This window comes from Etheostoma cragini, chromosome 8 (assembly GCF_013103735.1).
Source record: "Etheostoma cragini isolate CJK2018 chromosome 8, CSU_Ecrag_1.0, whole genome shotgun sequence".
In the NCBI taxonomy this organism is placed as follows: Eukaryota; Metazoa; Chordata; class Actinopteri; order Perciformes; family Percidae; genus Etheostoma; species Etheostoma cragini.
The window spans coordinates 24,904,132-24,920,400 of NC_048414.1; the positions used below are offsets into that span (position 1 = coordinate 24,904,132).

At 40.2% G+C, this 16,269-nt stretch overlaps 1 protein-coding gene across 9 annotated transcripts in view; it reads right to left on the reverse strand.

The window, feature by feature from the left end:
• zc3h18 (zinc finger CCCH-type containing 18) overlaps positions 1-16,269 on the reverse strand; it is a 42,926-nt gene that overhangs the window by 3,427 nt on the left and 23,230 nt on the right. For 3 of the 9 annotated variants that reach the window (XM_034878313.1, XM_034878316.1, XM_034878312.1), the window contains exons 11-19: positions 14,862-14,987; positions 11,996-12,088; positions 11,384-11,662; positions 5,547-5,651; positions 4,405-4,413; positions 4,029-4,234; positions 2,268-2,485; positions 1,783-1,882; positions 958-1,054 (exon numbers count right to left, since the gene is read on the reverse strand). In XM_034878313.1, coding sequence (XP_034734204.1) covers positions 958-1,054; positions 1,783-1,882; positions 2,268-2,485; positions 4,029-4,234; positions 4,405-4,413; positions 5,547-5,651; positions 11,384-11,662; positions 11,996-12,088; positions 14,862-14,987 — 1,233 coding nt within the window. The remainder of the gene's footprint in view (positions 1-957; positions 1,055-1,782; positions 1,883-2,267; positions 2,486-4,028; positions 4,235-4,404; positions 4,414-5,546; positions 5,652-11,383; positions 11,663-11,995; positions 12,089-14,861; positions 14,988-16,269) is intronic. The other 6 variants (XM_034878317.1, XM_034878315.1, XM_034878314.1 and 3 more) reach the window with 6 other exon arrangements.

Consider the following 16,269-nt stretch of genomic DNA (forward strand, 5'->3'; position numbering starts at 1 on the left):
AAACACTTAAGTGTGACAAACATGCAAAGGAAAAGGAAATGAGGAAGGGGGCAAACACTTTTTCACACCACTGTACATACTACACTGTTGTATCTGTATTGGCTGTGTGCTTGTAACCATTAACAATCTACCTAGCGGTCCTCACTCTTTTTTATTTCTTGTCCTTTTTCCTTTTTGTTAAGTTTGTATTTGTGATGCTTTGCTTTCCCAAGTATGTAGTGGGCTCTATATGTATATGTATGTATATTGGTTGTCTAAAAGAATATGTTGCACTTTTGCCTGTTTATTTGTATTGGGAAAATACTGCAACCAGTGAAGTCGCCCCCTGCTGGACATTAAGATAGAACGCAGGTTAAGGCACTTCCGCATTTACTTTTAAGACCCGGAAGCTACGTCCAGTTATTTCCCCCATAACTGAAAATGTATCCGACACAGACAGTCTATTGTTGTGTGCTACATGTTTGAAAGGGAAACTCCGGACTATGTGGGAACTTGATCCCTCATACCGTGTAGGGAGTTCATATGTGAAAATGGCTATTGACAAGATGTAAAATGCTGCCAACTACCATGGAAACTAATATGAAAAAGATTATGAGAATAGTCTGTCTGTCCTGTATTCCCGGGATCTTAAAGGATCACAATTTCAGTGAAGTCCTATTACAAAGCACCTTATATAAACATTTCGTACTGGGGAAGTTTTTGAAAAGCCAGTGAGGATTATTGTTATTGTTGTTACGCAAGGATAGTGTAATATTCTGTGCCTTGTTATTCAGTGGGGCAAAACACTTAGTTGTCAATCAAACTCTGCTGGGTTTGGTCCAAGTTAACATGATCACTGTTGACGATAGGGAACTTAAGAATTTCCGCACTTTGAGCTTTCGACTTCTGTTGTATAACAAAATGTTCAAAATAAATATGACAGTGCTACAGCAATAACATGCTTCAGGTTGCACAAACCTGTCTCCTTGGGGGAGCATGGGTCGGGGCCCTTGGCCTCTGGGCCGATCCATTCGAGGAGAGAGTGGGGGTCGGCCAGGAATCCTCTTATCACGGCCTGAAAAACACCAGTTTCAGGGTTATTGAGGCTGTTAATACTAAAGTGTTTTTTCAGCTGTAAATCTCTTTTAACAGCTGTTACACTTTTCATGAAATGTCAACCTCCACATTGGGCGAGGTATGTGGATTCGTGTGAACGCAGGTTATAATTGTCGACAAAAAGTCAAAACAAAAAAAACAAGTTAATAACCTTGGTGTGAACATGTAATGTAATGAAATGAAACATCTGATGTAATGAAAGTAATGAAATCATGGAGACTTCTGTGACTTGTTTGATTTATTGGTGCAGCTCCCTGTAACTCCTTATGAGCCACTTTATGTACTGTATTGGGAAATAGTGTACCAGCAAGAATTGCTAAAACAATTAGTCAATTATTTAAACACAGTGTTTCCCACACATAGACTAATTTGTAGCAGTGCACCACACAATCAACACTTTGCGGTTTGTTATTATTCTTTTCTTTAAAGCTATTTAGGAAACGCATTTGTTCTGCTGCATTTCCTTTCCCTGCTCTCCTCCCCCCCCACACACACGCTGTTTCATTTTTTAGGATTTGCCCACCTTTTGAAACTATTTTCTGTGTGACATAACTGGCAGACTAACTGATCTTAAAATAATTGTTAGTGCTATCTCAATTATGTCATTAATCAACATAAATGCATTGCTTGCAGTGCTGAATGTTAACATTTGTGTGAGAGTCAACTGTTTGTCAGCATGTTTCTCACCTCTGTCTGGAGACATAGCCATTCTCTTGCTGGCAGGGGAACCTGGCCTGTCTTTGTCTGAAGGCAGGTACCTCTTCCTGTTGCCCCTATCGCCCTGCTGCTGGAAAACGACAGGGCATAATGGAGTCAAGCAATGATAAGGAGTGACATTTAGGGAATGTTGTTTCATTTGTAGTCATAAAACAGCGAATTATATTTGGACTGGCAACTGCTACAGAACAAACAAAACCTCCTAAAGCACTGTGGGAACATTTCAATAAGCATTAGAGGTAGCGTTACATTGATGTAGGAAAATTAAGACCTCTTAAACATTATTTAAAACCTAGAACACAACACCTGAGCGAATTTAAGACTTTTTAAGGCATGACATTTTGTGGGCTATGTGCCTTACTATTTCTTGCCAAGGAGCAGTGGCTTCCTAGATAGGACTAACTCTTGGCAATACAGAAACAGAACCTTAAAAATGGAAAGCTAAGCAATAGAACCTTATCGAGGAGGGTGAGTTTGATGTCTTTATGGGAACCCGAACCACCATAGCTCCCTGGGGGCCCCATGTTGCCAGGTGGGGGATGTACAGGGTGGCCACCCCTGCTACCAGGTCCTGATCTGGGCATGGGGTTTCCTCCTCTAGGTGGGGCACCAGACGGGTCGATCTTCCTACGGTCCTCCCTGAAGGGTTCATCTTTCTTTGAAGGCCTCTCTGCTATGAGAACAGAAGAAATAAAAACTGGCCAACCATGCAATGCTAATCATCTAACTATAAAGCAAGAAATATGTGTTTTGCATATTTTAAAAACTCTTAATCTGATTTACTTCATAATCAGTAGGTGAATTGTTGGGACCCAATGACTTTTGTGTGTCAAATTTGGTGCAATTTGGCCAGATGGTGTCACTATAGATCGAATTACCGCTAACACAAAAATCTCTTTGTGGTAGACTTCTGGTTGTTATTTAAATTACGGAGATAAGCGCAATCTGGAAACTTGTTTGTTGTTTGTCTGCTGTGCTTATTTTCTGTAATATGTTGCTTTGCTCTTGAGTTTGATAAACCAAATGAAGGATTAGGAAAAGCAACATATCCCCGCCGGTCAGAATGCTAGTTTGGGTGGTGTCATTTTCTTAAGTCTGCGGCCCAATAGGTAAAAAATGTAAGAAGTGTTGTCAGTTAAACACGTAATTAACGGCGTTTACGCAAACCCATTTTATTGGCGTTAATTGTTTTTGGTGAGATTAACATTCTTTTTGGCAAAGCAAACTTAGTAGTTTTTTTTCACATTCCGTTGCAACAACTATTAACGTTAGAAAAACTACAACACCAAACTGAATCTAGCTAGACCGAAACAAAACACCAGGCACGCCGCACACACATCGTTTGGGCTTGTGAGCCGGCCAAGGAGTAGTAACGTTACGTTTTGAGTGGATGGCAGGTCGAGACCCCAAAATGGATGGCAATAAGACTCTGAATGGAAAGTTTACTTTTTAAAAGTTGCCAATTGGTTCCATTGACACAACCAAAGTGATCTGTTTGTTTTGTCATTGTGAACTGAGCTATCATCGCAGCATTTCCAGTCTGAAATACCACTTGTTGGCCAAGCACGCAGCTGATGCCAATTCTCCCCCCACTTTGATTGATAGACAGTGTTACATTGTGTTAGAGATTTTGATCTGAAATCAAAGATCTAAGACTTTTTCTACGTACACAAAAGGACTATTTCTCTCAAATATTGTTTACTAATCTATCTAAATCTGTGTTATTGAGCACTTCTCCTTTGCTGAGATAATCCATCCACCTCACAGGTGTGGAATATCAACATGCTGATTAGACAGCATGATTATTGCACAGGTGTGTCTTTGGCTGGCCACAATAAAAGGCAACTCTATAATGTGCAGTTTTACAGTACTGTGTGTGTGTTTTAAAGATCACTTTGTTTGCATCTTGTAGTATATTACTTGAAAATTGTAATGCAACGTGAGCGTGAGCAGGGGTGGTATAGCATGAAGCAACCCTTCTGTTTGGGTTCACTACCACTCAAAACTACCATTGCTGACCAGTTATCAAAGAAACTTTATTCAGACAAATCCTTCTTAATCCCATCGTATGTTTCCTTTTTTTCAATGTTGCCAGGTGTTGTCATTTGCAGCCGCCTCCATGTTTTGTATACCAGCCTTTATTTGTTTGTGGTGGCTCTTATTTGAGACTTGGCCTTGAATACCTATGTATGATTTGTGCTGCTGCCCACACTAACCCCTGTTCTTGTCTCTGGCATGTGGAGGCCGGTCCCGCACAGCCCCTCGCTCCTTGCGAGGGTGATTTGGTGTGGGCGAGCGGGAGCTGGCAGAGGACACCGGACTGGCCAGGTCAGCATACATGTCATCTGAGTCGGCGCTACGCACTGAGCTGCTGCTGGACGATGCAGATGACACCGATGACACGCTGCTCACACTCAGCGACCTGCGGCAAGAGACAACAGATTGACTGTGAGCTGCTTATTGTCAATCACACAGGAAATATAACTGAGGCACCGCTGATTGGGCGCTTTCAGAACAGTTGTATGTAAACTGCACAACACGCCCATGTATGCACCCCCCCAAACACACACTCTCTAAAAACAACTAGCATACCTGGATTTCCTGGACGGTTGCCCAAAAGAGACACGAGAAAAGCAAACGCACGTGAAAGCAAAGAACAAAAAGGAAAAATATTAGGCTGTGTAATCTCTATAACCCATTGTACTGTAAATACATTTAAAATACCTTTATTTTTTCAATATTTAGCTTGCAGACTTACACAGTGACTTACGATGAATGCATCAGAGCATAAGGTTACAATCCGAAAATTCAGAAACTCGTATGAGTAGCTTGTTATTAAGATAGCTGGTCAACCTTAAAGGTTTGTCCACCTTAAGTGAGATAAAGACACAGGAACCTGACTTCTTTCTTGAGGAGTTGGAGCATTCATTTAATCACCAACAAATAGCCTGAACTGTACACATACTGCCTTGCCACATTTACATTTATAGTGTTGCTACTAACTTTATCGTCATTGCCACATTCTCGCTTTCTCTCACACACAACTAACCAGGTATTCTACAATTCCTCTTTTGTGGGTGGCAAACACGTGGGAAAACAGTCCCACGTGTTTGCCACCCACAAAATTCTACACACACTATTATTGTCAAAGCTACAGCTGTTGAAGATGTTTTCTACAGTCTACCCCCTATGGGACTATAGAACATATGTTCTTGAATGTCCAAGACTTTTTCTGTCTAAAATTCTTAAAACACAACCCAAAACAAATTAAAAAGTTCAATTTTGATTTGTTTTTCTGCCAAAACAATTACAAGCCACAGACCCAAACTTTTCAAACATTACAATACAAAGTACAACAGACCGATTCATTTATAAGTCCAGTTTTTCTAAGAATAGTCTTACAAAATCCAGGGTCCTTTATCTCCACGGCCCTCTTTATAGAGGGCTGATGCAGACCTGTTCCATTGACAGTATATCCATGAAGTCCAATAACCAATTGTCAGTGCTAAAGCATTCGGGTTTATGAATTTTCCAAATGTGTAAACATTTAATTTGAAGAATTTTGTAATTTATTTATTTAGATGAAGCTGAGTCTGAATGTTGATAGCAAGATATCCCATACCTTGTTTCCAATCCCGCCACCAAATGCAATTTATGGTCAACAACATCTATTTAAAAGGAAGTTTTTGGCAAACTGCAGTGCTGTTGATAATGACGATGTTCACAGCAAGTACCTGGATTTTCTGGATCCAGAGCGTGAGTTGGAAGAGGATCTGGATCTGGAGCTAGAACCAGTAAAACTGCTACCACTTCCACTAACACTGCCACTCACAGTTCGCCTGGAAGACACAGACACATAAGTGAGAACACAGCAAGTAGTTTTTTATGAAAACTATAAAACTCATGTCCTACTGGTTAGACCAGCCCTGATCTAAATCAGAGTGGTTGTCTGTTGTGGACTTCTGTGCTAGTCATGGATTGTCTATAACAAACACCATGTTATTTCCCACGCTTACTCCCCTATATTGGCATGAGACAGGTCTCTAACCTGCAGCTAAGTGCGGCTGATTGTTTTTTTTACTGTTAATGGAATCAAACAAAAAACAATGTTCGTCCCTCGTCTAGTTCGTAGTGCTAGTTCCACTAAAAGTCAAACTTTGGGCAATGATCATACAGCCCACCCAATCTAAAACCTACATTGGGCTCTTGAACAGAAAAACACACAGCAAGTGTTTTTAAAGAGTAACTTTGGTATTTTTAAACTAGGGTCGTGCCAATGAACAATATTGTCCATTGTAATGGTTGGATGATGGAGAGCCACCATCGTGATGCCACGCCCCCAACCGTCAGACACAAGCTAATCCTAGTAGACGGGAAATTGACAACTGCGTGTATTTGTAGTGATACCGTCTCTCTCTCTCTCCCTGTCAGTATAGCAGCTCGCTCTACCTGGCCTAGTAACGTATCAGCATTTGGTAAGATCATGCTCTGTGCCTCGGCTAAGACACAGCGATCTCGAGCAAGAGAGAAAAGGGGTTAGCGTAGAATGCTATCACACTTTCCTTTATTCCCTTATTGGACTAAATCTGTGGATACAGTGTGCATGCAATAATAAGTAATGACGATGTTATGTAGGATTTATGAATGTACGTAAGCAACAGCATGCTAATTCCCAAGGGTGCTATTTGCTCAACTGTTCATGTATGCTGCAAAAGTTACACACGCACCCACACAAACGCGCACGCACAAGCAGAAAGGATCTTCAAATTGCCAACAGATTGCTGACAAATTGGTACCTGTTGAAAGAATTCTCACAATAGCATCCAAAATACAGCCACAAACCGCAGGTATCGCTGTACCTGTAGAGGCATGAGTGCGGGGGTGGTGAAGACTTAGTAAAGTATTTAGTAAAGTATTTGGTAGAGTATATCAGTCCAGGGAGAAAATAAAGAAATTACTACTCTTCTAGGTATGACACGTTCCGATACTGGGGAAATAGGACAGTGGTATACCCTGTGATGATGCGCATCAAAATGCCACCAGTTTGTGGCCAAACCGGAAAAAATGGGTGCAGGTGAATTGACATGTTATGTGCTGCCAATGTGTTGCACATAAATCACAGTGAATCTTAAATATGTATAGTATGTCTGTAACTGAGTTATAACTCAGAGAAGGAATTACATTTTTGACAAACTTGCAGCATTTGGGGGCCTGTTGAAGTACCTTAACTGGCTCCATGCTGTGTTTCAAAGCCATTGCTGCAGCTGCCTGTTGGTGAGCAGACCAATGAGCGGGCCCAACTACAGTAACTAACTTTGCGTTGTTTTCTGGCCTGCACCTATATCTTTTACCTCACACATTATCTTTGCTTCGTGTTTCTACCTCCACACAGAACAAATGTGATGCTAGATCAGGGAGATTGGAGTTGTGCATTGCCATTCATTCTCTTCTGTGTCCAGCATCCTGGGCAGCATAGTCTGCTTCTAGAGCAACAAAACTGAACCTAATTCTATGTATCACATTGCAGGGCTCCGGAATAAATTACTAGTAGCACTGTAGCCCCCAACTGTAAGTTCTAGGGGAACAAGGAGACAATTCAGGGCCGCACGTCTTAAATTGACATGCAATGCAATTTTTTACCTTTTCCCCATTTTAACTGTATTATTGATAAATGCTTTAGTAAAACATACAGAAACTACAATCTGCTGTCTTATTTGAGTTCACAGTCATATTTTAATTGTTTAAAAGCCCTTTTAGGGACATGCATAGGAAATTAGCAATAGCAATAAATGCTGTGATGCTGTATTAGTCAGACTGAAGCATCAGTCCCTATTCAAATTAACATGAAATTAAATTAATTGAATGGTGCTTAGCACATTCAAAAAGGTAAACAAAAGTATTGTTGTCAATGTACTGTATTTTTGCCTCTGCCTCATGCAGTCTTTCTTTGTTAACACTGAAAGAGCATGATGATGCTCTGGGATCCAACTAGCAAACTACTGCTGAAAATATGCAATAAAGTTGTTACACGTTGCAATAATGATAATACCTGCTATAGACAAACAGATATAAAAATTTACTCAGTTCGGCCTTTCTGCTGCTTTCAACATCCGGCTAAAATTCAGCACATTACTTGTTGAATTAAACATAAGCATTTAAAATAATTTCCATCAATATTTTATAGAAAAAAATGAATTGAACATAAACTGCAGCACACACAAAAAAAATAGACAGTTACAGTTTAAAGTGTAGTTTTCAACTAATATTCTCTTTTAGCCTAGAAATCTAGATGCATCCCAGCATCTAATTTACAGCCAGGCTCAGTCTAGCAACTCTCCGTTGTCTAGTCAGGCCAATCACATTGTGTATAGTGTCATTGGGCGGGCGTAACATAATGACACCAGAGTTGCGATGGTTCTGCGTGAATTCCCTGCTACAAAGAAGATGGCTGCTGCTGGCAAACAGCGGCCTTTCGAATCGGCTTTGGCCGCGACTCTGAAAGACTTGGAGTTAAGCTTTTCTTTGAGAAAAGAACAAAGAACGGCACTGAAGTCTTTCTTAAAAATGGTAGATGTGTTTGGAGTTTTGCTGAACGGATACAGCAATTTATCAACTATCGTTGCACTGTTTGGGTGTAGAGCTATCCTATTGCGAGCAGAAGGAATTTAAAGACAACTGTTTATCCCACCCCTAGGATTGATTTTTTACGGGTTTTTGCATTATATCACATTCCTTTGTGTCTTTATGGGCAAGATGAATTTTGAGTGATTTATTCAACTTGGTCACAGTTTTTTGGGATACAGTGAAAAATGACAGCCAGAGAAAATCAAGGGGAAAGAGTATAATTTTCATCCATACACACTGTCCTACAACTTTCCTGTGCTTGTGTGCCCATTATACACATACATCATAATTTCCACAACAGAGCTTAGAGTTGAACTTATGTACTTCTTGGTTCATGTAACGCTTGATATGCACAGAATTTTGTAAAAAACGAAAAATGGGTTCAAATATCCTTTTTTTTTTTTTTTGTCCTGACAAATTTAAAAATTGTTTTTAAAAACAGTTTAAAGACAGTTTACAGTTTACAAAATTCCGCCTGGGCTCCAATTATTTAATACTGTAATGATATCCTCTCTCTTGTTCCGCCTAGTTATGCCCCGTCCCCCGCACTGCAGCCAGACGTGTCCCTTCCCTTCCTTGTCTTGCATAATCAAGTCTGTCACAATGTCAAACAGAAACGCTTAACGGCAGATGACGCCCATAATAATATGACTTTGAGTTCGATATTTAGACAGTTTTCAGTTGTTATGAGGAGAAATATGAGAAATGAAGTTGGTAATCATTGATCATTGTTTACGTACATTAGGTACTTGAAAACGTAAGGCTTTCTTCTTCATAAAACGTGTTGGACATCATCACATTTTTCTATACATTTTTATTCATTTACATTAGTAAGCCAGGACATTAGGACAGCGTCTTTCAAAACAGGATCTGCTCAAAGAGAAAAAAGATGAATGTGTCATTGTACCCAGCACTTCTTGAAATGAACATTTCAAACCAAACTGATGCCCATGTGTATGTTGCGCTCTGTGCAAAACTTGTATAATGACAAGATAATGGACCCCCCTGTCTAAAGTCCAAAGTCTGCCTGTAAGAAGTTTTGCACTTGCTCACAAGTAGGCCTATAACCTAAATTGTCAACAAGATTGCAAATTATATTCATTCAATTATCCAGCGTCGGGAGGAGGCCTTGGGGAAGACCCAGGACTAGGTGGCGAGATTATATCTCCAAACTGGCCTGGGAACGCCTCGGGATCCCCCAGTCAGAGCTGGTTGATGTGGCTCGGGAAAGGGAAGTTTGGGGTCCCCTGCTGGAGCTGCTGCCCCCGCGACCCGATACCGGATAAGCGGTCAAAGATGGATGGATGGACATGACTGCCCCGAGACTGCTTAAATGCCCGCCTAAACATATCCAGACACACCCACGATGATAGCCAACCAATCATTGGTAAGTATTCGGGAGAGAACGAGGGAGAGAATATAATTGCAGTATTGAATAATCAGAGCCCAGACGCAATTTTTAAATTTTCTAAATTTCTGATCCTCTGAACAAAAACAGAAAATTGGAAAAACAGATTCCAGATCCAATTTTGTAATTTGTCGAAGCGGAAAAAAATGAAAAATATGGGATATTTGAACCAGTTTTTCCTTTTTTTCCAAGTGTCCGTTTACACACACACACACACACACACACACACACACACACACACACACACACACACACACACACACACACACACACACACACACACACACACACACACACACACACACACACACACACACACACACACACACACACACACACACACACACACACACACACACACACACACACACACACACACACACACACTAAATGTTTATGTTTTAATAAGGTTCTTTTAACAATACATGTTCTATTAAAAATACTTTTTGTTATTTGCATTGTCCTGTTATCTCCTCAAACATGCTTTTGTTTTGTGTATTTTTATCCCACTGTCCCAGCCAGTACTACAAGCCAGAATAAACATGCTGGAACTAGTTTTCCAGGATGGTTTCCACAGTGTGGCCCATTCAGCCTACGCTAACACCCACACGCAGAGATTTAAATAAACGTATCACACCCTCGCGGTTGTTCCCTGCCCTTTAACTGTTGTTCCTGTCTGGCAAAGCACACACGCGCCCGCGCACACACACACTTCCCCTCTGGGATAAACCTGCGGTATAACTTTTTGCTGCACAAAGACACATATATGCAAATGTTTCAATAAGCAGTTGTATTAGCTCAAACATAAAATAGCACCTTCATGAATTAGCCTACTGTTGCTAACGTACATTCATAGTAGTATCCACAAAGTCAATCCAATAAAGGGATAAAAGAAAGTGTGATAGCGTTTCACGATAACGCCTTTTCTCTATTGCTCGAGACAAATTAATCTGTTTAACAATGTAATCCACTGTTGACATCCTAGGTGCAAATGCGAGTCTGGCAAGCAAATATGCAGGAAGGTCAACATTCCTGCACCAACACGCACGCACCTGAAAGAAATGACAGCATCCAGACCGTTTTCCTGTATGCCCACGCAAGACCTAGGGGTTCATTCATTTCCCTGAAAACGAAGAAACTGTCTCCACAACTAAACTGTGGCAAAAAGAGTTCAGCAATACTATTGCAATCCATTTTGTGCAGTTAAAAAAAAAAAAAAAAGTTCAGTGTGGGTGTCCACAGTAAAGGACAGCAGACTAATTGGCGCGGCAGATCATCCGGCGCTGGGTCTGCCAGTCACATGGTGTGCAACATGTCAACTGAAATGTGACAATGTTACAACTCTGGAGTTCCCCCAAGTCTGGTAACGGACTCAAGTTTGCATAATCTAACTGGAACAAAGTTATTCCTTTTACTGATTACTGCCATAAATCAAAATCCTTTTGAAATGTGATTTAAACGATATCAAGTCAAATCTGACCCCATAGAAGTTAATGTAAAATAAGTTTTGAGCCAAAGGCTTGAAGGTGAGGTACCTACCTCCGTGGAGGATGCTGCTGCCGCTCTTTCCGCCTGCCTTCCCTTGGGTTGGAAGGTTTTCCAGGTTCCCTTGGAGGCAGGGGCCTACCCGCTGCACCACTGCCTGCCCCACCACCTGCGCCTCCAACCTCGCGGTGATTGGTGGGAGGCTTCCCTCCCTCCGGCAGGGGTTTGGAGGGCCTGCCCTGTGGTCCACCAGGTGGGGGAGGACTGGGAGCTTTCTTCATGGCAGGCTTGTCCCTGCGAGGAGGGGGCATGGCACCCGGCTTCAGCGGCATGCTTAGGGATGGAAAAGGCACTTTTTCAAGCATGCAGACAGTGATGGGCAGGCATGGGGTAGCAACTAGCATGGCAGCAGAGCACATACAATGATTTAGCTAATGATCAATAAATAATCAATAAACAGGCATGATGCAATGTGATGCCTGAGTAAGCCCAAACTACAGACTTCATTGTGCCTTGTAATGACAATTTATGACTTACATTATATACTACCACGCAAAAAGAAAATAGTGGATATGATATATGTATTTTAGGAGAAACAAGGATAGAAGCAGATAATATAAACATGGCTGAATATGGACTAAACTGATGCAAGTGCATAAGATTTACCCTTTAGGTAACACAGGTGGAAGATCTGGTTTGTTCTTAGCATTCCTCTGTGCTGCTGGACTGGGCGAGGGGGATGTGGAGAACGATCGTGACCTATAAATCAACAATAGCCATAAAAATGGCACATTAACCCAAAACACAACGATGATTTTATAATGCTGCATTATGTCATTCATAGAAAAGCATAACTACCTTGCGCTCGGATGTGCTTTCATTGTGTGTGTGAGCTGAACCGATCAGTAGAGGAAATAAAGTTCATGTGTGAAGTCAACAAACACGCTGAGTTTATTGTTTTTTTTCAGTGTGACTTTGTTTGACTGCTTAATGCTCTGACTATGTTCACTTGTGCTTTCTTTGTCTGTGTGCCTTTCAGGGCTAAGTAGGTAGCAAACAGTAGGTTTTTAGAGATTTACACTGAAAACAACTGCATGCTGTGACCAAAAATTGCGGTGAGAGTGAATCAAAACAGCTTAACAATGAGCTGAAACATTTTCACATTGCAGCTTGACCTACCATAGACTCTAAAGCTCACTAATGAACAAGTTATATCTTGTGTTGTTTTTTTTAATTTCAAAATTATTTTTCATCACTCTGATTTATTGCTTGCCCTGAAGGGTTCTGTTTCTTCACCCTGGCAAGTGTGATCACTGAGCAAGACATGTCTTTTCCCATTTTGCAAAGCGGTTTGAAGGAAAGCTTCTAGTTATCTTATAATTCAATTCAATTTTATTTATAGTATCAATTCATAACAAGAGTTATCTCAAGACACTTTACAGATAGACCACACTCCATAATTTACAAGGACCCAACAGTTCTAGTAGTCTCCCCCAGAGCAAGCAACAGTGCAACTAACTAAAAGTTATAACTAACTTATATAATAAATAAATAAGAAAATCATTTACCTTTCCAGAAACAAGCCTTTTGACAGTTACTCTATTCACCACAACCACACATTTTCCCAATCAAACTTAGGCAATGGTTTCTTATTAAGGACATGACGTAGAAGCATTGTTGATTTTTGATATTAATAATACTTTTCATTCTCAAACTTGAATTTGGATGACCACCCTCCCACATTACCTTCCAATTAAATCACACTTAAGGATTTAATTGGAATATATAGGTTATTGAAATATATAAACCTCCAATTTTGTCTTCAGGTGTTGTCAGTGGCAGTCAGACACTAACAGCCTGATATTCAGGTTTGTAGATTTGTTTTCAGTAGAAACTGCAAGGCTCCAGGACATTTCAATTTTTGTACAGATAAAAAAAACAAGATATAAAACAAAATGTCGTAATATTCCTTGAACTACGCTAAACAAACCATTGTATAAATAATTATATTGTCATACTGATGGAACTGATGCTATAGAAATGTGCTATAGAAATGTATCATACTGAATTTGTTGAGACAAGTTGACACAGATCAGAAAACAGCTGGGCTTCTTCCACAACATGTTAAAATACACGTGTCTCTCATAACAGCCTGTTTCAAAGAAAGGCCTGGTTCTCTCTACAGAGAAGGAAGATAAATGGGTGATAAATGTTCTGTGATTGACTGTTCAATGTTTCATGCTTATTGAAGAAATACGCCACCAAGTGTCAAAATTATTATTTACTCACTGTCTCCTCTATAGGGTGGGCGAAAGCATTTTAGTCTCGGTGCATGCGCTGTCTTAGCCCTGCAGCACCACCGCTAGCTTAACATAGTGAATGGAATCCTATTGCCGGTTAGCATGCTGTGAGTTAAACCAAAGACCCAACAACAACAAAAACAAAACCTTATTACTTCTCGTGGCCCGGATATTCACAACGAGTACAAATATCAATGCAGATGAAGACTAGATGATTTCCTAGGCAGATATTGACTTATGACTATAATAAATAATAATAATAATAATGTATATTATATTAATCCCTTCAAGGAATTACAAGTTTTTCACTCTGTTATAATTACAAACACACACTCAGTAGCTATACCTGTCCACCACCATACTTTGGTCTTGAACCAGCAACCCTCTGGTTTCCAACCCGACTCCCTACTGACAGAGCTACTGCCACCCCAATATTGGGTGGAAGTAGGCTATAGCCAAAGCACTTCCACAGAGATATCACGGAGCACCTCAAAACCCCCAACTACCGTCAACATACGGCATGAATATTATATCATATTAGTAATTTCAGAAGAAGAGCTGCTTGCTTTGGAAATAGATGGACAAGTGGAGGAGAAGAAGGTTGCGATTGCTCAACAGCCCAAGGACGTGACGATGACAGCCAACACGATCTGTTGATATGAGTTTGGCAAAATATGCCACATATGATGACTGAAATGAGCGTGCCTTTAGTTGTTTCAAAGCTACCAAGGATTTCTCGGCATTGATCCATCCTGCAGTCCTCAACTTTTTTTCGGTGTGATGAAGTCAACTGGAAAAAACTCCGAATGGACCCAATAAACAGTTGTCCACAGAGTAAGTGATTACTGTAAACACGACGCATGTTTCTTTTACTGCCAGACAATGCATGCACTGAGACAAAAATGCGTTTGTCCACCAATATAAACATAAAGGAGACGGTGAATAACCCTATTTTAACACTTATGTCTGGCAAGTCATGTATGTTCTGATCGTTGTGTAAGAATGTAGAGCCATTTTCATGTTATAATGCTCCATGACATGTTTTATCTGTTACGCAGTGAATATTGAACTTTAGCCAAACTTAAATAAAGAAAAGAAACCTTTGCATAAACATGTCTGCAGGTTGTACAGAAGTAGAGGAAAGACTGTGTCACTGTGTTAGTGAAAATTCAACAGCTAGGTGTTGTGAGATACACATATAGCTAAACACAGACAAACAGACATTTGTGTACCTCGAGCGGCTGCCACTGAAGGAGCTGTGCTGGGAGGAGTGGCTGGAGTAGGAGCTGAATGAGGAAGAGCGGCTTCGGGAACGAGATGACCCAGAGCCTGTGTAGGATGAAGAGCGAGACGAAGACCTGCAACATACATATCCACACAGGATTAATGAACAGCTTTTTAAACAGACCTCTCTAGAGTAGTGAAAAAGGCGACAAGATATGAAACCAGACTAGAAAATGCATTTCCCGCTGAAAATGCGTGTGAATGCTGAATAGCTAAATTGCTAAAGCTAAACTGAGCTAACAGTTTAAATCTGTAAAAAGAAGTTGAAGCAGTGAGAATAGTTGGAAAAGAGGGAATTGTTTTAATTGGTATGAATTTAATTACAATTATAAGAATTAAAAGTTCTTTTGAAAAGCTAATGCTAAACTAGATTGCTGGTTAAAATATGTAAGAAGAAGGGGAAGTTGTAAGAAATGAAGAAAAGTGATAATTGTTTTAATTAATGTACTTTAAAAGTTAAAAATGTGGGCATATCAGTGATTCAAAAAAGTGGTTTGATGTGTGTTTGCGTGGAAATGTCAGCCATGTTTATGGTTTGATGGGCAGGGCCTATATAATAGGGCCTATATAATAGAGCATAATAGAGCATAGTTTTGGGAATGATTTAATGTTTAATTGGTTTTTGGAAGTGAACATATTAAGTAGGAGTAGCATGTTGAAGTAGAAGAGGATCTGAAGCCTGCTCTCATTGACTTTAATTGTAAAAAAGCCATTATATAATTAAAAAGCTTGATATTTTCAAAAGTATAAATAGCAGAACAAATGTTAAAACAGTCCAATCATGTGCTTAAAGAACTGAGCATTTTGATATGTACGTTTTTTCTAGCTGAACGTATGCAGAATTTAGAGGCGACCAACGAAAGTTGAAGAATAAAGAATCGGAAAACAAAACTGCTGAATCAGCTTTCCCACACTCACGTACGGGGTTCCGGGGGCATTCCAACCCCATAAGATATTTTCAGTGATTTCATTATGCAAATTAGGGCCATTTTAGATTAGAATACGATGAGAAAACCACATCATGTATAGCTAAACAAATGATGTCAGGCATCCTGGGAGCAATTCTGGAACTTCTCCAGCTGCCAGTTCACACACGTACTTGGTCTGTGCAACACTTCACCCAGCCAAGTCCCATCAAGCTGACCTACTTCCACCGCATTTGAATCAGCATGTTAGTGTGTCATTGGGATTGTAACCTAGATGTAAATGTAGTGTTAAAAACAGAAGAGAAGGTATTTTTGCAGATATACATGTCAGCTAGTGCTGTCGTGGTATTGCTTTTTTTCCTACTGCACTCATTTAAACGGCCGGGATTAGCGGCAAAACATAATTTTTCCTGCTAAAATAGAAAATAGT